This window comes from Sinohyriopsis cumingii, chromosome 15, assembly GCF_028554795.1.
Source record: "Sinohyriopsis cumingii isolate HCF-2022 chromosome 15, ASM2855479v2, whole genome shotgun sequence".
NCBI classification, from domain to species: domain Eukaryota; kingdom Metazoa; phylum Mollusca; class Bivalvia; order Unionida; family Unionidae; genus Sinohyriopsis; species Sinohyriopsis cumingii.
In genome coordinates, this window is record NC_142975.1 from 23182920 (window position 1) to 23207054 (window position 24135).

The 24135-nt window shown below is 40.0% G+C and overlaps 1 protein-coding gene across 3 annotated transcripts in view; it reads right to left on the reverse strand.

The window, feature by feature from the left end:
• The window catches only part of LOC149781406 (uncharacterized), an 82658-nt gene that overhangs the window by 26913 nt on the left and 31610 nt on the right, over positions 1 to 24135 (reverse strand). For 2 of the 3 annotated variants that reach the window (XM_089934748.1, XM_089934749.1), the window contains exons 3-6: positions 15436 to 15584; positions 8329 to 8471; positions 7697 to 7833; positions 7026 to 7116 (exon numbers count right to left, since the gene is read on the reverse strand). In XM_089934748.1, coding sequence (XP_089790874.1) covers positions 7026 to 7116; positions 7697 to 7833; positions 8329 to 8471; positions 15436 to 15584 — 520 coding nt within the window. The remainder of the gene's footprint in view (positions 1 to 7025; positions 7117 to 7696; positions 7834 to 8328; positions 8472 to 15435; positions 15585 to 24135) is intronic. The other variant, XM_089934750.1, reaches the window with a different exon arrangement.

The following is a 24135-nucleotide window of genomic DNA, read 5'->3' on the forward strand; positions in this document are numbered from 1 at the left end:
AATCTTGCGGTTCCCAGTGGTGAAGTGACACACCGCAACTGAAGCACTTGACTTTATCTACTTCGCCCAAGTAGAACAATCCGGCTCTGGCTAATTCTTCGGGGGTCGGTCCTCCCAGATACTTAGGCCATTTTCCTTTGAACGATTGAAGACGATTTTCAAAGTCGCAGTATTCCGACAAACGCACAGGAAACGAATATTCGTCTTTCACAGGTTCGTTTCGATGAGGGTTGGGTGACATGAACAGGAGTTTGCTCAGGGCTGGATGACATCCGTAGGGAGGTAAACGTGAAGGTCGACATTCCCCTTTAAAACGAAACCCAGTAAAATGTCCAAGAGGACGAGTGGCATCGCTTTCGCATCCCTCAGGTTTGACACGCACAGCATCACTTTCCATGATAGGGGTAGTGACACTAAAGTTCCCATGATGCTTTACGGCATCGCTAAGGTCACAACGTACAGCATCGTACCCATTGCAAGGCTCACAATCGCATTCCACTTCAGAAGCCCCATACTTGAATTGTGCCTGTCTGAACTTGTTTTGTGTTTCTCTGAAAGTATTCATCTTGTTCGCTTGGTCTTGGTAGTCCCAATGAACTATCGATCTTGCCTAGGGTTCCTTTTTATATACAGACCAATACCGACGTGTCCATACGGTAAGGTGAAATGATTGGGAAGTCGCACTCGCTTCTGGTACACGATTTGATAGACTTTTTCCAAGGGTCGACTGACGATGTGGTGAGTGGGTAAATGTACAATCTTGTTCGGTTGATAGGTGGTCTTTTCCAGACTGCAAGGCTTCTTTCAGTACCCCAAAGTTGACCACTCGACTGGTACGATAATTCAGAGTCAATTCTTTCACTTTGCACTGCGTGTGCACTTCTCCTTGTTTGTCCCGGTATTCGTAACCGTAATTTTTGGGACCGCCACTGACGAAACTTAGAATCTTGTCGTCGGGATGCTCGTCTGTCCAGGCTCCTAAACGGTCTCCTTCGATGTCAGGGTGCTGTTGACTCGGGTGATGGATGTAAATGCAACTGTCCGTGTCAAAGTACAGGACGCGCTCCCCTAACAGTTCTAAAGCTTCGTACAATTTTAAGCGAGCATGAGCTGTCACGTAAGCCGCAATGATAACATTTCCAAAAGGGTCGTCTTGTACAAAGTCCAGATCTTCTTCGTAATTGACCAAGATCAAATCCTCTCGAACGACGTCCACGTGTTTCATGTATTTGGTTTTGTCGTGAATCATCTGGAAGTAGCGGGAAGGTTCTGTCAAATATTCCGTCTTGGGTAAACACGGTCGTTGTGCCATTTTACCCCACAAGCAATTTAACATCACTTTGGCAAACGATCGCCTGCCTTCGTTTTTCACGATGTGATCTAAAGTGATGCCTTCATGTTCATAGTATTTCTCTTTGAATGTCTTTTGGTCTTCGGGAGTGTGACACCAGGAAGGATAGCCACTGGCTTCTTGCTTCAGTTTCAAAAAGGCATCCACGTAGTCGGCGAAAATGCCTTTCTGCGTGGGGTCACCCTTGTGGTATTGTTGTGTCTTGGGAAAGTGGCAAATTTCGTACACTTCTAACAGTTGGTATCCCATGTCCAGAGCTTTGAACAATTCCACGCTAACCCACGTCCCCGTCAAGGCCCGTTCTTCCTGGGTGTGCTGACAAGGCTGATCTTGGTTGCACGTTTCGGCACAAGTACGGCACAAAGGAAACATTAGTTTGCCTTGGCAATGGTGAGGTAAGACGGGATGGTACAAGTCCGTGGGAGGCAAGACTTTGCACTTGATCAAGCCTTCGTATTGTCGAATGTTTTTCAGGTCGATGTGTTCCGTCAGCAATTGTGGGTGCCCTACAGGAAAGCGACAATATTTGCACACGTAGGGATACAGCGAACACACGTCCAAGTATTTGATTTCTTCTCCTTTCTCTTCGTCGGCTTGGTACAGCAAACAGGTGGCATTGGTTCTTCCTCCGTACAAATTATCCCTCGGGTTCAGGGGGTCCATGAACTGGTAACTTTCCACGAGGCGTTTAAACTCGGGATCGGTTTTCAAACGGTGATCGTACTCGTGTTCCCACATTTCCACCACTTGGTATCCTTCCTGTTCTAACTTTAGGCGTCGCTGACAAGTGGCCTGGTACAAGTCTTCCATGGTTCGTTGTAAAAACTGATTTTTAGTGTCACGATCAGGGTAACAGACGGGACATCCGTGAAATAAGCAACCGTTAAACTCGTACACGATCTTGGGGTTTTCTAAGTCCCAGCCATCGACCGAATGCGTTCCGATGGTCTTTTCACCCCCTCCGTTGTGGGCATGGTGAATCCATTTGTCTTCCTTGTCGCACAAGTAATGTAACCAGCGTAGGGCTTGACCGAGTATTGACGTTTGACATAGTGGGTCGTTTGAGGACTGATGACAGCCACGGTGTTTTCAGGCATGAATCGTTGTCGATACACTAAGGAACACGCTTTGGCAATGGTGCAAGCTTCTTTCAAAGGATCGACCCCTCCGTGTTCCATGAACAGTTCTCGAAATTTTCCACAGCAACGCCGTAAAATGTCCACGTCGGAACGACAATACTTTAGCATTTCTTCCTGAAAGTCGAAAGGGTCGGAGGCATGAGCCTGGTACCAAGCGTAGAAAGCTTCTCGTTGTTCGGTACGCATGTTGTCGGGGTCGTAATAGTGAGCCTCAGGCAAATGGGGTAGAACGGCATGTTGATTGGCTTCCGTATTGAAAAAGTGTGGAAAGTACCCTTTAGCCATTTCTGCCATTCCAAACGTTTTAGGCATTCGACTCAAAGGCATGGCCAAGTAACTCATCGAATCTTTAAACTTTACTTGTCCCACTTGCATGAAAATGATTTTGGCTCCGTTCAAAGTCACTTTCGGACGTTCGGTACCATGTTCCGTATAGTATCTGAGAAGAAACTGTCCATCGTATCCGGAGAAATTGTGAGCCATCACCGTGGCATGGCGATGACAATCTCCGTAACGTTCGATGTCCTCTTGGCTCCACGTCTCGTCGATGGGGTCTAAGACCCATTGGGCAAAATCGGCTAGCGTATTCGGTCCTCGAAAGATTTTTTCACGTCCTCCAGGAATCTTTCTGCAGTGAGGGCAATGACTGAAGATAGGTTCTTGAATGCACTTCTCGCATGCTCGATGAGCCACGCAGAAATTAGGAATGTGAATGCCGGTCTCTTGCATGCATTCGAAATCGAAAAAGATGAAATTGCCTTTCTTCTTGTGACCGTCCTCTTTCTCTGGTGGGGATTGGTATTTTTGCACGTAGCATTGGTGTTCCAAGTCCACGATGTGGTGACAAATGTGACATTTTTTCTTTCCTGAACATACGTGTGCCTTGGCACTATTGGTACGTAGGCCGTGTCCACACATAGGGCACAATCTCGGCAGTTGACAAGCACATTTCCGCTGTGAACCTTGCGTCTTTAGATGTTGTTGGTAACAGGCAGGGCTGACAAACGTGCACAGACAAGCAGGACAATGTACTCTTTCTTGCCCTTCGCTCAGACAGGGTGGAGAGGCCAAACATCCTGGGCATTTCGATCCACAATGCTTGTGTTGCTCTCGATTATTATAACCACGGTCACATTTCTCACAGTAATATTTGTATCCCAGGAATCCAGTGATACTGGTAATGGTATCGAAATGGTCATCGTGATGATAAAGGTGAATGTATTTTCGGTCCTTAAAGTCTTTCCCTCGAAACAACAGAGGCCCGCGCACTTCTTGAGGGTACACTTTCAAGGTGTATCGTGGAGCTAGGGCATCTTGTAATTTTTGCATCTCAGGAATGCCACAGGGTTTGTCTTTGGGCAAGTCGGCTTGTCGTAACAGGAGTTCTGCTTCACTTCGTTGTTTGGCTCGGTCCGATTTTCGAATAGTCTTCCAGGCTCTTTGCCATTCTACCGTGTCGTTTTTGTTGGCATAGGTTCATCCCACCACGATGGCACGGGCTGAACACATCTGGTCTTGAGGGTTGTTAATTCGGACGAGACTTGTTTTGGTGTTGCGAAGGTCGTCCACCAATAAGACCTTTTTGCGTCCAGTCCCTTGAGGAGGAGAGACGTGGGCCATTTTCAGTGTGGCTTTTCCATCGGTGATGTCAAACTGGTCATTAGATTGTTGTACGTGTTGAATCTTGTCCATGACTTTGGAAGGGGTTAGTTCTGCGGGTCTGCTAAACTCGATCGAAACAGGGGATTTCAAGCTGTCGTGATCTATGGATAGTGTCAAGCGATCGTCTTCTTTGGGTTGACATTGTCGCTTGAGTGCGGTGAGCAAAGAATCCCACATCTCGGTGATAAACCCTTCTGCTTTCTCCAATGGTACGTCGGACTTGAAATCTTTAAACTTCACTGTGTAGGTGTAAGCCGTGGTTCTAAATTTTCTAGAGGAGCGCTTTTCCGTCTCTCGAATGGAATAGTACTTTTCAGGGTTGACTAAGGGTGGTGAACTTTGTTTAGAGGGTTCGGATTCTGGTTCACTCATGTCCTCTTCAAAATCACTGGCATGAATTTGTTCCAAGACTTCAGCTCTGGTACGAGGCGATAGATCACGTTTCTGCCTCTTACTTTCTTCTTCTTTCTTCTCGAATGAATAGGATCGTTTCATCTTAAGTGCAAAACGTCATATGACTCAAGTTTAAACACCATAGACTAATTTATAGTCATGGCAAACCAGCGTATATAAAAGGGTGTGTGTCTTGTCCTTTCACTATTCATTTCACTCTCAAACCGAGCACAACGATGGAAGAGACTAGCCAAATCGAACGTTTCATCAGAGCTTTGCGAGGGGTCATTAGAAAATTCTCTTCAGACCAGCCGACGGACTACTCTCCTTCCTTTCGAGATAAAAGTCAAGATACTTGCTATATCTGTCAAAAGAAAGGGCATTGGTCTTCAGAGTGTCCAGACCGTCAAAAAAGAAAAAAAGGGGCTAGAAAAGGCAAAAGTCAAGATACCTGTTATTATTGTCAAGAAAAAAGACATTGGTCTCCAGATTGCCCAAAAAAGAAACAAAAGGAGTCAGAAGAAGAGACGGATTCTTCAGAGGAAGAAGAGAGGGATTCTTCAGAGGAAAAAGAGGAAGAAAGAAGACAATTCTATTTACAAGAGGCAAAGAAAAAGAAACAGGGGAAGAAAAGAAGAAGAGAAGAAAGTGAGGAGGAAGAAGAGGAAAAGCCTGTGACGGTGAAGAAATTGAAAAAACAGAGAGACTAAAGAGTGAGACAGAAGAAGTGTATGAACCTTTTAAAGTGTTCTGTTGTGAATTGTGAATTGGATTGTAACTATTGAGAAAAGAATAAATTAATTATATAAGGTAAGTGTCTTTGAGTTTTGATTTTAAATAAGAAGCTACACTCACGCACTCATATACACGTACTATAGGGGTAAAATGGTTTTTTTTTGTTGATTTTTGAGTTATTGGCAAATTGAAAGGCTATCTCTTTTCGAGAGACGTGGGTGGCCCTGAAAAGGGCCTTTTTCTTGGTGTAGGGGTGAGTTTAAGCAATCAACTTTAACTGCCTTAAGCCTTTGCCACGGCCAAGGCCTACTTCTGGACTGCGTACTGTTGATGATGATGATGATTTGGTTGAAATCACTAACGGTGGTACGGTAGGCTTAGTCACAGGGTTGACGTGTTTAGCTCGGGAAGGTCGTATTCTCTTCGGTCGTAATAAAGAAGTCTGATACATTTGTTTCAGACTTCTTAACTCCGCTAAAATGTCCAACAGTACCGTGACCGTTTGATTTTCACCCTCTTGTTTCTTTGCTGCTACTTCTTCTTGTTGTTGTTTTTTTTCTTACCTCTTCTTCTTGCTGCTGTTGCTGTAGGAGACAAGTTTGTTCCGCTTCCTTTTGTCGTTGTATAAATTTCTCCAATTCTTCTTTCTGTCTCTGTCTAAAATTCTCCAATTGCGGTAATGAAGGTGACGAAGGAACAAATTCTTGCGAGGTAAGAAAATCCACAAAATCCCAATTTACCTCTTCTGAAAGTAAGTCCGGGTTCCCTTGGGCGGTCTCCACTGCTGGTGCACCCCAATGAATCGTTTTCTGAGTTTCCGTCATGTTGAATCACTGTCGCATAGATTGACTGCACACAGGCGCTAGCGAATCTAATAAGACCACGTGACGTCACAGACTGTTCTCTTCGGATTGGATGCGGACTGACTGAATTTTGTCACGCGTGTTTGGATTGGTCAATGAACTCAATCCGTTTCAATCCTTCCTCTACCTATAAATAAGCGCAGTTCACTGCATTGATTCACCTGTTCTCGTCGCCTCAAGATGTGGACCACAGTCGAATCATCCACCCTTGTGTCTTCAATGATGTTTAGGACGGACATGCTCATGTATGTCCGATCCAAGTGGACCGTTGTCCACAAGTCAGACACCAGTCTGTGGATACAAAGAGTGTACGTGGAGAGACAAGGTTGCCTCAAGAGGACACTGATTTATGGCCCTCGAGCAAGACGCAGCTTGAGGACAAGAAGATGCCGCAAATGCCCTTTATGTTAAGGGCATATTAACATAAATTCAAAGGTCCTTTTCAGGGCCACCCACATTTCTCGAAAAGAGATTGACTTTCCATTGCCTACCCCTTTTTTTATTTTTTATTTTTTATTTTTTTTTAAAAAAAAAAAATAAAATAAAATCCCATGTTCAATTGCCTTTGTCCCTAGAATGGATATTTTTCTCCCATTGTTCCAATGCATTTGTCCCTAGAGTGGATATTTCCTTTCTCCCATGTTAAATTCCCTTGTCCCCAGAGTGGATGTCTTTTTTTTCCCATGTTAAATTTCCATTGTCCCCAGAGTGGATATTGCTTCCCATGTTAAATTTTCATTGTCCCCAGAGTGGATATACCCCTATTTAACATTAAAGTCCCCTTGTCCCTAGGGTGTCCCCATTCACTACTGATATTCCAGCATTTTTAATTTAGACAATAGGAAGAAAGCAATTTAAAAACAAAAACATGATAATACTTGCCCATTAGATACGAAGATATATTTCGTGTATGCCTCTCTGATGTCCGTACCGGGATAAACTGTGCAGGTTAACGGAAGAATATTGTATTGCACTGTAATAAAATGTAGAAATTCACAAGAATAAACTCGCCTAAATTGTAAAAGAATCAAACAAAAATACAATATCTAGATCATAACAGTTCTCATGGTTCTGTGTAAGCTTCTCATATGGGATGATGATCTCAAGGATTCAATCGAGTCTGATTGAACGAGACTTCAATTCTCAAAACACGTTGTTATTAAATGCCACTGTACAATAGTTTAGATTTAGCTTCAAAGGTTTAACCTTACAACAAAAAAGAAAACTTTAATCTGAGATTATTTGCATTGTATTTGTTAATTTCCTCTTTTCGTATCTTCTTCATGTCTAAAAATGTCGTTATGACCTTTCAAAATCAACGTTCGACTTTCAGTAGTACACTCTTCATAACCTGGCAAAATTAAAGATCGGAAAATTGGGGGAAACTTATTAAAATTTGAGTATACGACACAAGAAACTAGTAACTGACGGTGGTACTGCGATGGTTATTTTGTGTTTGTGTAAGAAAGAATATCAGGAAGTATTCATCCATCCATTTATATATGAAGATATGTTGATAGACATATATAGAAAAACGGAGAAAGTGTACATACCAGGCCCCCTTAATACCCAGTACAATGTTTGTCCAATCGAAGCATTTGTAGCTAGGAAGAGGAGGTCTTGCGATGTATAGATCCTCGAGGTAAGCGTGAAAGACGGCGTTACGCCTGGTTGGAGTATAGTGTAGTCGCTTGAAAAAGAAGTGATGTCTGGACAGTTTTGATATCTATAATTATTGTTAAATAACTACATTTCTGGATAGTGAAAAGATTATGTTCTAGTTTTTCGATAGGAAAACATGTAGTATAAGAGTCAGTAACACTCTGCATTTTATACAAATCCTTAAACACTCTTCTCTGAGCATGGATTGTACAGCAGTATAAAATATATCGTTATTTTAATCTTAACTATAACAAATGAGTTTAACCTGCAGGGAACAAATCTTTCTTAAAACCTTGATGTCTTAGAGAATATCATGTTTCCGAAATAGCTCATCTATGCGTCTGGCATTCTTTAATTGATGACTTTCATAGCCAGTTTGAAGGTTTCGATTGCAAGAATTGCTCCGAAACATATTTGCGGTTTCTTGTTATTTCAAATCCTTGTGTGTTTTCATTTGATGATATTGTATTGATTCCCCCACAAATTTCATACTGTTTGTTTTCACCAAAAGAGAAATTCTTACACTGGAGTCAACTGAACACGGACTGTTTTATAGACTTGCGCCGAGATGTCATTGCATTTAACTGTAAAAAGTTTCGAGGTCTTCCCGCCATAGATGAAATTTGTCTCCTCTCTTGTGCTGAAAACCACTCTTACATCTGTGTTCTGTAATCAAGTAGACAAACTACCTTTTATCAGCAATATACTAAGGAAATGAAACATAGAAACCAATTTTCCTAGTAAAATACGTTTCTTCGAGAATACTTACCCCGTCATAGTACCTTAGACATGCTGCTCCCTCGCAAATCCAGCCCTCACCGATACTACTTGTAGTGTAAGGATACAAAGGATACACTGTACTAATTATATGGAAAAATAGTAACCAGCCAGTAAATTGGTGAACATAAAATAGATTATATATTGGTCTGGCTGACCAGGACTGGTTAATAATGCAAGTTATGTTTTAGGAAAGAGAATCTTTTGAGAGCTTATCTTAGTTGTAAGTGAAAAAAATAGAGACATTGTTTAATTGATGCAATTTCAGTCCTTTAACAGCCTTGAGTTTGGAACACTCAATACAAAAATCAGCATCTGACTCTTTGGTGCGGAAGTAAAAGCACGTTTCAAACTCATGAAGGTCCAGAAAATGCCGCGGCTCATATCCTTTCCTCTACACAGAAGCTAACATCCAGGTTTCATCTATACTTATAAATATAGGTTTAATCATGAGCACTCAGAAATTGTAAGTTCTTGAATTTGTATTATCATGGTGCTTGCATATGTTTACTATGCAAACTGAATTAATAACACGAGTTCTAAAGGGAGCTAAACGTTCTACTGCCGACCTATGTAGTGATAATGCAGAGTGCTCTCCCCTTATGTATAAGTCTAAGTCGTTTAAGTCTAAGAACCCTTATGTTGCTACTGGAGCGGAAGTCACGCTCTTTATGGATGTAACTGCGGGGAGGCCGGGAGGGGGTACATGTATTATGACTGGGTAAGTATTCTCGAAGAAATATTTTACTAGGAAAATATGGTGTCTTCTTTAAATACGTTAGGTCACAGGTGGAGGGAGGTACACTCATTTTCCCCAAGAATTCAATCTACGGTCTTCTAAGGTACTGAGACAGCTTCTAGGTAACCCAACTGGATTGTACGACATCTGTCTGGGCGAGGCTTAAGGTAGGGAAAAATTTCCCCCGTCCCGCAAATCCAGCTGAAAACGGAAACCCCGGCTTAGAAAGCTGTCGATCGACCTAAAAGACTGACCTGTTGCTCTTCGGTTATATGTCCTACCATATCGAATCGGGCCCACTGGGATGACATATCTCGGAAATACGAGATATTCTGTATTAATATATCCCACTGTCCTGTCTTGATATGTAGAATGAGGCGTGATCTCACTCGACGCAACGACTCTGTTAAGGTACACTTCAACGCCTGAACTGGTTCTTGTAGGTGGCCTTCAGCTAATGTGTCCAGATGGGACAGAGGGTTATTGACGAAAGTCTGGTTACCCGTGGAAGGGATTCGGCTCTCGGAGATGAAAGAGGGTGTCATTACGACTAAGAATGACACGTCTTGTCTGAACTTGCATATAATTCGGACCTGCAGATAGAGCATGCATTTCTCTAATTTCCCCTACAGTCGCTACGCTGACGCCATGAGAAAGAAGGTCTTGTGGGAATGGTGTGCGCCAGAGATGCTCTTGAAATTGGTTTAGACGGTTCCTTCTTCAGCCGTAATAATACCATAGATAAGATCTACTACGGAATAGGGTTAATGTTTTCGGCCATGTATACTCAAATTTGGCGAGTATGTTCGAGAAGTCCATGCTTTGTCCGATATTCTCCCTTTCGTGATGACGAAAGATGCCAGCGTTCTTGGAGCGGTTACCGTTTATCGCAATAGGTACGACGTTTCATCGAGAGCCAGAGGAATAACTATTTGCGTCACAGATGCCTGGAGCGGGATTATGCGTTTGTCTGTGCATCACTGGGTGAAAACGTACCATGTGTCTTCGTGTGCTTTCAGAGTGGAGAGCATTCTTGCTAGCGCTATTCTATCCACGACAGTTTGTGAGAACTGTTTATTTCACGGGACCTCTTTAGCATGATCCTGACGTGATGTTTCCGTAGATCTGAGCAGGAATGAAACAAATGCCGTTGTGGTTGTTCGAGTAGATGAGGGCAAATCCGAATTCATCGAGGAATTCCCGTTGTGGGATTGACGAGGTCGTTGATCCACGATTTCTTCCATCAAAGTGGTGTAATGGGAACAAGGCGGCACTTTGATTCTCTTGCGTTCTGTATTAGTTTCGGAATCGATGGTGTTGGGGTGTAGGCGCATGAATCTAGGCGTTTCCTATCGATCGATAGAACGTCGACTACCCAGACCTTTAGTCCGGGACTGGGACTGCGAAGGTTGGAAATTTGGTATTACAGATCCATCAAAGATTGGTCCCATCTTATACATATATGAATGAAAATCTAGAAATGAAAAGACCATTCTGCATGTATTAGTCGATTATTCAGACACAAAAATTCGCCTAGTACATTAGGAGTCCTGGGATATGGCGAACTTTTACATAAATCAGTTGTTGACGAGATCACTTTAGAAATTTCCATACCTGAACGCAAAGGTCTTGGGACTTGGTTCTTCCTTGTCGTTTGAGATAAGACAACTGTAGAGTTGTCGGACAGAATGAGAAATATTTTAACGTGCATATATTCTTGCTACTTGCGAAAGGCTTTCATAATGACCATCTTCTCCATTATTTTATTCGAATTCTTATGTTACGTGTTTAGGCTCGAAATAACAGTAACACAAAAAGGAGTGAAAACAACAAGCTTTGAAAAGTACAACAAATAATTTATTTCCCTGAAAAAAATACTGTAAAAAAGAAGAAGAAAAAATATGTTCATTTCTGGGCACAGCAGAAGAAAACAACTTGACATCAAGTATTTAAAAGCCCTGGACTCTGATCTCTCTCTCTCTCTCTCTCTCTCTCTCTCTCTCTCTCTCTCTCTCTCACAATATCCCTATTAATACTAAGTATACCGCAATTTCGGAAATGCCAAATTGCGAAATATATTGCGAAATAGATTATAACGTAATCATGTTTACATGTAAAAGTCACATAGCTCATGTATGTCCTTGATAAGAACCAATCATTTTACACCTTGAAAAAGTTGTTTACTTGACCCTCAATCAAGGCCAGGAACTATGTCAAAAATAGAAACAAGTGTTTCTATTATTAGGTATCTAAGTTAAAACTCGGGTCAAACTGAATTTTCTGGAAAATATCAAATTCCTTGTAAACAAAGTTACATTATATTGACATGTAAAGAAAATAAAAAGATTCCAAAACCCACAAACAGTCAAATCAAATCAAAGAATATCTAATATATGTAAACAAAATGGAGATGTCGTTCCTGGAGAGAGGCTGGACAGCTGGCTTCCCGACAGAATGATAGAAGGTGACCTCCCCAGCCTCCCATACTTGCATTGGTACGAACTGTAATCTCGGACAGTTGTACTTGTAGATGTTTACCCGCCATGAGCCAAGTCAGGTTACCCCAGTACGGCAGATGATGCCTCAGTTGTGTGCAGATTTTGAGAGGATTGTCCAGTGGGAAAACGTTAGGCCTCCATTCCGGCAGAGGAATCAATTGCAATGGACACATAAAAATGTGAGCTCGGATCATGAAGTCCGCTGCCGGGTTGAGCAAGCCCAGTAGGCGAAGGAATTCTCGCGCAGATAGAATTATTAAACGTAAAATTATTACGATGGTTCGGATGTCAATGCCTTTTTCTGAGGGACATGAAATATGTTGCCCGTGTATGCCTAGGCGAATAAATTGCTGAGATGGTACTGGATCGGATATTTCCTTGTCGACGAGAACTCCAAATTGGTAACAAGGGGTATCATGTCCTGTTAGATCTAACTCCCTGATGTTTCTGCAGGATGTCGTCCAGGTAACAATGTTGCCGCCATAGAAATGGTCCGGATATGTGCAATTACTTGATTCGTCAGACGAGTGAAATCCCAGGAGCTGATGTTGAGTCCTGATGGGGGTTCTCTGAATTGATATAGGATGTTATATGCGAATCTCCGGAACGCCCTGGAAATGTTGTGAACTGGGGAATGAAGGTATGCGCCGTTGAAGTCACACTGATAGCTGCGGTTACGAAAATGGTGTGTTGAGCAGTTATATTCGGAACTCACCAATTTGTACCCGTTCGTAATGGGAGTTAGACGTGTATTATGAGCTTTTATAAGAGCTAGAGTCTTGCATGTACAAAATACTTATAGCCCGAACTGAATGTGAAGTTGCAAGTACCTAAATGTGTGACGACGAAAGCGTTAGCAAATTCTAAAGCAAAACTTTGTCGGATAGGAAGAGAAAAAGTTGGAAATATAGATGGAGTATACTTTCCTTAGAAGTTGAAAAAACTCCAATTTGTAATTGTATATCTTTCACGTAGATTCTGACTTTTGAGATGTCCCTCGTGAATACATCATGCTTCCTAGCACAAGCGTTATTAGTAACAGAAGCGTTCTTACACTTTGCCGCAAAGTCTTATACCTGAGGAGAGGTCATTCTGCCTGACCGCCACATAGATTGGCAGACAACCTTTAGCTAAAGGAAGAATCTAGGAGGACTGGATTTGCGAGGTAGTAGTATTTCTCCAACGGTATTATGATTGGGCAAAGTATTTAAGAAGAAACAAGGAAACTGAAAAGTTAAAAACAAAGATAACTCGACTTTTGATCTTGTGAATTAATTTTATTAATATCCAATCAATATGTTAAAACATACGAGAAAATACTTCCAGAATACAAACACGTGTATATAAGACGGCATGCAAAGGACCTCAACATTTAGCAACATTTCACTCACACTTTCAAACAGTAAAACAACCAACCTTTGTTATATGGTAGATGCGAGCCTTCATTGTTAAAGACTTCATCTTTTAAAAAATATGCTTTATATGTTTAGCTAGAAACAACGACAACTAGAGTTATGTAGTATATTTCTAATTTTTGTGGAATATCTCCCTTTTTGTTTCCTGGGGAATGCGGTTTAAATAAAACATTTTGACTATATATTGTGAAGATTTTTCATCACTTACCTTATTCTTTTATTTGATATTCATTTAGCAGAATGTTAAGATCTTTATCTTTGTATTATTGTACCTTTTTGTACATCATGTTTACATTTTTTGTAGGGTTTTTCTTCTTTTACCTTTTAATGTAATGCTCCACGTGTACATTTGTCCAACTTCATCTTTCGTTGGCACTATATTGCCATTATTGTGTTGGAGTGCTGTAAAACTCTTTCATACATACACTGTTTTGTCTGTTTTAACGGCCTTCTTAACTCAGTAGTGGCTAAATCATGTCGAGGAAGTGTGTTGTCTTTTCTCCATGATTATATGTTATGCATATCTGTATTTTGTATTTGTGCTTGAACCAAACAATGAGTTAATGGTGTACCTGACCAGTGACATTTATTTTGTAAACAACATAATACATAACTAATATTTACCTACGACAGTGAATTAAATAATCATATCATTATTCTGATCTTAGAATCTTCTAGGATGAAAAATTCAGATGAAGTTGACAGATTATTTCCAAACTTTGGTAATTGCTAATTCAGTCAATTAAAGGGATATATAACCCCATTTACATTCGGATTATTCACTCTTGCTTTAACATCTGAAGGATTCTTATTCTAGTGTTCTGTTTGTAATTTAGGTGGATTTTTATTTAAATTAATTATTATTCGCTAGAATTGTGATGTGCTCTCTATATATATATATATATATATATATATATATATATATATATATATATATATATATATATATATATATATATATATATATATATATATATATATATATAGATAGATAGATAGATAGATAGATAGATAGATAGATAGACACACTACTTCAACCTGTTCACATCGAATCAGAGGCCAAAAAGTGTAAAAGAATGAGAAAACAAGTAATAAGTTTACTTTAAATGTTCTCTTGATATTGATCATAAAATCATATGCTTAAGTTCTTTCTCTCATCAAGGAGCAACTTGGGATGTTTGGTAATGGGATGTGCATAAATACACATGCCATTATATAAAATATTATTACTACTGTTTCATACTGATGTTATGTTAATAACGTGGTACACATAAATTAATGATAAGCTTCTTTTTTGTCGAGGTCAACAGATGTTTAAGTTCCGCTGAAGATATGTTTCTATTTAGCAAACAGCGATTGCTGCACCACTCAGTTTTTGTATTTAACGTTCTTATATTGCCAGAAGAGTACATTAAAATAAAAAGTTGCAAAATCACTAGTTCCAGCACAGCGTGACGTAATTTGAAAATAAATGACAATTGCTAGACAACTAGTCTAAGAAGACAATTAGAAGACAGTTAGAAAAGGGCAACATTTATTTCATTTTTACCCATCCCAAGTAATTACACGAAGCTATATATGATAGCAATAATTTAAAATATATGACAAATCTAATTCATGGGTTTAACATGAAAGCGTAAATCAAGAAAAAATGTGAAATTGTTTAGAAGTGTCGATCGAATAAAAGTAAGTTCAAAGATAACTCTCTTACAAAATAACACAAAAGTGAGTAACTGATAATCGTGTATGTAACCATACCCACTTTACGTTTGTCGTTTGTCTGATCATTATGTCGAGATCTACTTTTACACTCCCAGATTGTCAAATTGTTCTACTGAATGTGTTTTCCACTTTTTTAAAATATGGTTTACTGTCATTGAAACGTCCACACAAATCTTGATTGTACTGGAACATAAATCTAAAGGCATTAAAGGTACTCTTCATTGTCCAGGCTTATTTAGTGAAAATTCTTTTTAATTTTTGCTTCTTTGCTTGTGCGTTGGTCTCAGTTTGCTTTTAGGTGGACGACCTATTTAAAGGAAAGACAAATAAACTTAACTGGTCGAATTCCAAAGTTAAGATACAAGCTATTCATAAGAACTTAACAGGGTGCTAAAACTGTCACAAAGATCCAATGTTTGGATGGAGGGGATAGAGAGAGAGAAACGGTAGGTCGGAGGGAGTAAGATAATTCTGCAGACCTTGCCACAATTTTGTATGGTCAACCGCTGACGTGTTGAGTTATCCACCCACTCTGCTTTACACAAGGAGTTCCCATACTCGGCGAATGCCGAGAGATACTTGTCTGGATTGGGATTGACCATCTCAAGCCGTCCATCTGGAAAACACTCTGAAACAAATGAAAGAAACACACACACACACACACACACACACACACACACACACACACAAACTATGAAATAAGTAAATTGACCAAGAAACTCCGTGACAATTATTGAAAACGGATGAGTCAAATTTAACTGGACGGATAAACAGATGAACAAGGTTAACGCTATTTTCCTGTCCATAATCGTTGTAGGATGTAGAAACAAGATTTTACGTGTTGAAGAATCTCTTGAAAACTAGCAGAACATGTTTTATTTTACTGAGTGCATGATATCAACACCCATGTGTATAAAATATGGTGCATTATTAATGTTTTGGATTGTACATGTGTCAAAGTAAGGCGTGCGATGAATGACCTAGCCGTCAGTGACTACTACTAGACGGCCCAATCTGCTTTACATACAAGATTGTTATATATAACTTGGTGTATTTGTTTATATTCTTCAAGTCTTTGTCTGCATTTCTGTATGACGGTCTATGTGCATAATACTCTTTATTTACCTTTGGCCTTACAGTCATACTATGTAAATTAGGATTTTCTCTTTCAGTAGTAGTAGAATGAGCAAGATAAATAAGCAACTAATTTGGTTTATGTTGTATCGTAAGCAAACAATTTAAAATGGCGCGTATGTGTATGTGCTTCAGATGTTAAGTAACAAAAATGTTCTTAATTAGTTACAGCGTTTTATTTGAAGTGGTTCGCCTTAGAAAATTGGCTAAATTATATGGTTTTCATCAACTGATGTGCCAAAGCCAGATTAGCAATGGCAGTTAGTGCTAAAAAAAAAATTAAAAAAAAAAGGCCCGACAGCTCGACGCGTAGGGCTCCTCTAATTTAAGATCGGGCCCCTCCTGTATTCTCAGTGAAGTGCTTATCGAGCATATTGGAAAAATCTAATTTGCCTGAGAAAAACGTAGATAACGCTGATGAAATGTGGCATTTTATTTCCAAGTTGTTGAACGAGCAGTAAATTATTAATATGTATCCCCATTTATGCCGTTACCCTTATTGATTGGCCAAATACATACTTCTATCGAAAGATGCACACCTCGTGTATAAAGCAAAGCAAGTGACATGAATGGAAAACTGTTTTCTATAATTATTCTAGCAATGGGGCATCATATCGCAGACATGTAGCACGATGTCCCACCCAGTCACATTATCCTGACACCAGGCCGACCAGTCCTAATACTTACCTCTTGATGCTGAGCGCCAAGCGAGGGAGCTGTTATTACCATACGACTCGGCTGGGGATCGAACCCGCGACCTCCCACATATCGTTTTATTGTTGAAACCTACAACTTCTGAAACTTAACCGATTTTTAAAAAAAGGAAAACAGGAAAATGGTATTTTCCCGCGTTCTATGTATGCATTTGACAAACCAGTCAAAGTCAATATACTGAGTACAGAACTCTTGCAGCAGTCGTTGCAACCGGTTTAGTGATGTATAGCTGAGTAATGGGCCTTAGGCTAACGTGCACATAACAATTTGTTGGCAGTTTGTAGAGTTTGGGCTTTATGAAGGTGTTATAATTAACAATTAGGGTCATATGCGGTCCGTGATGACTATTCAGTCTTCGATTAAGAATAGGTCGTCCTTTGACGGAGGTGACATAAAAAGAAAAGACTCATCCTAAAATGATTTCGGCAGAAACTTTTAAGCATCTTCAGTTTTGTCCTGCTTAACTGCTATTGCACTCATCAAGAGATTTCATGTTAATATTAATGAATTATAACCGAGCTTTCTTTACTCACGGCTCAAACCTGTTTAAATGCTCCACTGGCGTATTCCATTAAAAGTGATATTTATGATTTTCTGTCTGATACGTGTACATGTATGTTGATTCTGCTGTCGGATGGTACATTCTTTATTCATATAATTTACAAATGCATGATTGCTTTTGGGGTTGTTTTTTTATAATTAATACTATTAAATACTAGTTCTGAAAGTAATCATACCGGTATATCGTTATATATTAAATCAAGTTAGTTATGTAGTATTCTTGCAGATTTCAACTTGTTATGGTAGTGGCGTTTGAAAACAAGCGCGAGCGCCATCTGGGCCGCAGTCTGTCTGGAGGACACAGCTGATTTTAATGTACCGCATTGTCTACTCACCTATAATAAAATAAACAACTACGGCTATAGCCCTTCACAAATCCGGACTTTAACAGTCATCTGGTTTTGATGTGTATGTTTAAAAAGACATTATTACGTATAATGTTTAATGACACAAAAAGAAAAGAAAAGAAAATACTACCACATCCACCCTACCCATTTCCCATCAGTAGAACACGGCTGATTCACTGACAAAAAGTGACAATACAAAATTTTCAACCGTATATTGGATTACAAGTTGGCTTGGTTGCAAGTGTAATGGTATTGGCTTGTAGGCATCACTTTTCTACTCTCTCGTTTGCAACATTTTAATAATTATGTAAAAACAATTCATTAAATTAAAGAGCGTATTTCGCATAACAAGCTGGCGGTTTGTATAACGGAGACAAACAAATTATTAACATTAAGACAGCTTTGAGGAATCATTTCCCAAGTAAATTCCATAGTACATTAATATATTTGTTCATCCCACATTTCTACCATCTATCAATATACTTTTTCAGAACTGCATTCTTAAATTAAAGCAAAACAGTATATTCAATTATGAAACATCAATCTCAACAAATCTCTCTCTCTCGATCGACGATACTCTTTGTAAATCTTTGTCTTTAACGTTCCACGAGAAAATGACTTCACTGGCATCTCAAAATGATATTGGCATTGGAGACCATCAACTACACTGGAACGGGATATTTCATTGTGTGATATGGGAGACGATGACGATAGCAATTATAGCCTAATAGTTGTAGTACAGTCCTGGTCCGTCAATTGTAAAAGAATGAACGTTGCGTTTCCGTTGTGTGACTTTAAATGGTAATACACAACAGGCCCTGCGCTGTGTGACTATTAGGAATTCACGAGGATGCTTGTAGCTGTGCAACACTTGCCAGAGTTACAACCATTACGATGCATTAAAGCCAGCCGCTGCCGAGCCTTGCAACAAAAATGTATAGCGTGTTAAAACCGCGCAGAGGGGTACAACCGTAGCCGTTATCGGACTCAGTTCCATGTCAACTATTAAAGCCATTTCTTCGCGCTGTTTGAACACGTTTGTGATGCCCTCTTCACAACGACTTTAAATTATAACAAATTTAAATTTGTATCAGGCAAAATTTACAAACGGTAAATTCACTAAAAATCTAAATTAGATCTAAAATTAAAATCAGCTAAATAAAAATGTAAGAGACAGCCTGTGAACCCCATATGTTGGCAGCAAGGTTTTCTTACATTTAAGAACTTCTGTTTAAATATATGTATGTGGTTAACATATTTATTCGATGTAGTGATAAATGTATAAAAATAAGTTTACTCAGTATTTATAGGTTACTGCATTTGTATGGGAAAATATGAACGAGTTTTGGGATGGAATACTGCACGACCTTGGGAGTGAAGTATATATACCCTTCCGACAAAACGAGTTCATATTTTCCCATACAAATGCAGTAACCTTTTGATTATATGCTCATTTTTTATTCTACCAAAGGTTTAATTATATAAACAAAATACACTACAAGAAACAACGTAAATGAATGTATGCCGCATTCCAAACTAAATACACATGCGCATATTCATCATTACACAAATCAACATTATTACTGCGCACATAACTCCGCCCAAATAAATTTGAACTTAGTCGCGCGCTCGACATATCTTTCGAAAGAAAATAGCGTGTCTAGTTAAAATTAAAATTTGGAGTCATATTGTGAATGAATGTGCATTGCTACAACTTTTCCATTTGATATGGAATGAATAGATTTTGGTATTTTTCTCGATTCTAGGAAATTTCGCGATTATGGACTGGATTTGTATGTGACGATTCCACATGAAATACACGAGATTTAATTAGCTAGGGAGAAGCGTGTTGACATCTGCAAATGTGTTTCTGTTTCTGTCATTGAATGTTTGAAATCATAATGTGGGAAAAATATGAAGTCTTTCAATTGCAATTATCAAAAGGACGCTGTGGAATTTAATGCTTATTTCATTTTGAGTGCATTAAGGAGGATGCAATTGCACTTATCATCGAAATTACAGCACAATTTCGAAATGTGTAATCCAGAATGAAAACCTATGACATGGCTCATGTAATTCGGATTTGCAGAATTAAGAAAATACATTTTGAGGAAATTCAGGATGGAAAACTGTAAGTATATTTTATTTTGCCATTCTTATCACCAGCTAAAGAAGAGGGTATATGACTTGTCACTTGTATATTATTTATAAGGACCTTATCTTGGGTCTGTTATGTACTGTAGCTAGCCTAAATCCGTAACATTGTATCAACGCGGAATGTGCCAAAACAGCTGGTATGTGGCAGTCCACGAAGCATCTGTTTTAGTTCATTCAGAAACAAATTTAAACAACCACAACGTAAAGAGCCTCTTACGCAAGTGTACATGATTTGTGTACAAATAAAAAGTGCTGGCGTCTGCGTCCATTGTTTGTTTACAATAGAAAGTAGTTCCTTTATTCACGTGAATGCTATATGTGTATTGTCGCGCAAGTTCAGTATTGGGTAATACTGAACGATTCTGACAATGTGAAGTTAACGGGGGAAAAAATAAGCATATAATAAGAATTGATACAAAAATGTAAGCATTTTAAGTATTGCAAATACTTTTTGGAATAAAACTGTATTTCGGAAATAGGTGTTTTGCCTCATTCACTAATATATGGGTCCCCTAACACCTTTCATCGCCTTTAACCCCCATGACAAGCTATCCCCCACGCGACCATTAGATATTTGGTTATCTTTTGTCGAGGGGTTGCTAGAGGTGAAAAATAAACAGGTGAAGTGAGTGAGCCAGACATGGCGGTTAGAATCTCGTATGGCTGTCCGTATCCCAATAGGGAACTGAATGAGGTCAAACAGCACTTCCATACTACTCTGTGCTAGTCTGCAGCGATTGTGGAAAGGAAAATCGCTGCAGTCAGACAATCACCATTTATGGTAGTGATCGATATAAGCACTTTACCAAACCCATTATATCAGCTTTACTTTGTATTGATTTTTTTAAGTGTAGTATATAGCCTCTATGGTAATAGTGCATTGATCCTTTTATGTTTGTAGATAGGAAATTGTAGTTGAGCAGAGAATATTATATTAAAGATATTATCAGCTGTTTATATACAAATGAACGGCGACGATATTATTGATTCGCAGAGTATATTGAAAGAGTTCTGGGAAGTTACTAATGGCGGCATACATTTTCCAAGCGAATGGAATCTCAAGACTTTGACAGGCAAATTGAGATCGTTGTATCGTCCAAATGCGTCATACGGGTTCATCAAAAGGCGCAGAAAATGTTGTACGAAGTCTCCGAAACAAGCGCAGAAAATATTGATAAGTTGGTAGATTTATCAGTGATCTTGAAATAAAAAATAAAAAATCTTCGGCAGATTTCGTAGGCAAACAGAACAACAGCAAAAAAGAAGTTGCAGAATATCGTGCATGAAAGAGTACACCCCCAAAAGAAACCGGATTACACCCAAACAGCGTCTGACGTTTTTAATGAGGTCAGCGACGAAGATGCTTTAGAGCAGGCTAATTAGACGGATGCTTCTGGGCCATAATTATAAGAATGGCTTCCCATCTGACTTCTCTTCAGTGGATACAAGAAAAGTATTACACCCACTCAGAAAAGAGAGAAGCAAGCACCTGAAAGCATTGCATGAGGCTATTGCCAAAAGGGACCAAGTAAAAACGATTGGGGAAATTTACCAGTGCTCCAAGAAAATTTATGCAAATGGGTACAAACACACAAAGTCTGTTCGTATTCGAGTTGGTGCAGTGCTCAGTGTCAAGTCATTTGAGCGCATTTGGTCTGATGCTGGGTTAAAATACATTTTATCCGCGTGTTCACGAACTAAGTCCAAAAAGAATGCGCCATTGTTTCTGAAAAAGCCTGATCTGAAATTAAGAGTTACCATAAAGTCGCGTAATTGACTCTGTGAGGCTCGCTATCGGCCAAGTCTCATTATGCCAAAGAGTAGATAAACAGAAACGGGTGGCAGCCATACTCAAGCTGGTTGAAAGAAGCTATTAAGTATGCTTTCGGTAATTGCACAAAAGCTCAAACATATGTAAATAGGAAGCGCCATGGCATTGAGACGTAACAAATACAAGGCAATCTACCTTGGCAAATACGAACCCTGCACTGCAAAACACACGCAGATATTTGGTGAAGGTCTAGGGTACGACCTTGCCTGGAATGTGGTAACGGAGTCAAATCCAACTTTGCCAGCCCTGTGGATCTCTTCGTAAGAACTATAAATTGCTCAGACATAAAAAAGACAAACGCCCGTGACTGCATAAACACAATCTGATAAAACAAAACTAGATGATATATTCAACTGTATTGTGGCGATCGCAGATTCTGATCCTGGCAAAATAAAACAAATCACTGACAACATTTTTCATTTAGAAAGTCGCTTTGTCCCCACCCTATCGAGTATAACCATGCCGATAGTGCCACAACTAAAACAGCTCTCGTGCGACCGCATGGCATACGCATACCAAGCCGTATGTGAACAGCAGACAGACCGCCACCAACGATTGTCACTGCCACCGCGGCAGCAGAAACAACAATAAAAAATGCACAAAACAACGGTAAACAATTAAGACCATTAGCGCTCACACACCATATCATAGGCGAAAGAAAAGCCGATATCCTTGCAATAGTAGACTGGTATGAACAGGACTGTTGTCTTCGTGCTGAGGAAGAACAATATTGTCGTCTTGCCTCTTCTAATAAAGCGGCTGGGAGCATTCGTGCAAAAACATAACAATTACAAGTGGGGGTCTCGAGTGGCCGAGTGGTCTAAAGCGCTCTCCGTTACGGATCACTGCCATCTCACCTGTCTGCGTGGGTTCGAGTCTCGGATTCGGCCACTGTGGGTGTGTGAGAAAGCTTGCCAGTAGCTTCTCGTGGGTCGGTGTTTTTTTCTGGGGTTTTCCCGGGTTCTTCCTCCACCATTAATACTAGTCGCCATGTATATCCTATCGTGTGCTGAAAAATGGCGTTAAACCCTACAACAACAACAATTACAAGTGACCGAATCCCAGTTTCAGAGTAGCAGTGGTTAGTTGGAATATCACGTAGTCATTATCCCGCCCACCTACAGACTAGGCAAAGATGTTCAACAACTGCTAACAAATCTAATTCTTGGAATCGTAGCAGTGTTACTTAACTTTGGCCCCCATGATAAAGAGCAAAGTCCGTCCACTGACGTAGTACAAACCCCGTCCAGTGACGAATGTAAAAGTTCTCGTTCAAAAGTTCGTGGTCACTGACATCACTGATGTGTAGAAGGATATCTCACACAAAGCGTGTTAATGCGCAGCTGCGGATTTATCCCAACAAATCCAAAATCCCTGTGGTATTTCATAACCTGCGTGAGCACTATAGCCATTTTATCATCCAATCAGTAGTAACGGCATCGGACTCACTGATTAGCGTGATCCCTAAAGGAAAAATGCATGACGTTTCGGCTGAAACATTTACAGATCATTGACTCGATCCAGTTGAATAAATTCTTCCTTCGAGGAGTTAGCGAGCAATCTGATGACAGAGAACTTCAAAGTTATTCGTCGATACTTTTACACCAATACGGAACTAATCACGAGAAAAGGCGTGTATCTGTACGAGTATATAAATGGCTGCAGAACATTTGCCGAAAATCGGCTGCCACTGTTCGAAGTGTTTTATTCATCGCCGGCACGCGAAATTATTGCGGCTGCCTACTACGAACATGCGAAGAAAGTTTGGTTTACGTTCGAGTGCGAAAACCTCAGCGACTATCTCGATCTCTATATGAGCACGGACCTGTTGTTGGTCGCCAACGTGTCAGAGGAATTTCGTGACAACGCCATGCACGTGTACATGAATCGCGCACACTGCAGCGGTATAGCCTCATTGGGAGTGCATTACTGTTGGCCTAATATCCAATCCCAACTGTTGGTGGTCTTCCCGCGAATAATATGTTTGTGTTTTCAGCAGACAGTGGCGCCAACTAGCATAAGATCGACCATTCCTCGTGAGCTTACTACATAGATTTGATCAATGATGAAATTCGAAGATAAATCTCTGTGGTAACTGGCAAAGACTCTAAAATGTTCATACGTGCCCATCAGCCCACACTCAGCTCTGGCAATGCCATTGAAATCTCAAACGTATGTGGTGGATATCAATAAGACCATTGTTAGCCAGGCCTAGCCACGTTTCAGAGGATAAACGATTATTGTGTGTGGGATATCATGTCGCGCCTGACACTGAGAATAACCTCAACGACGCAACTTAATTTAACTTGTGACGCAGTCAGTGGCAGTTAAAAAGGCAGGTCCGATACGACAGGCGTAGTTATACAGGGTAAATTTTGTTTGGGTTTTCACCCACCGTGGAATCAGGTGACTTGATCTTGGTTACACCCGTAGCA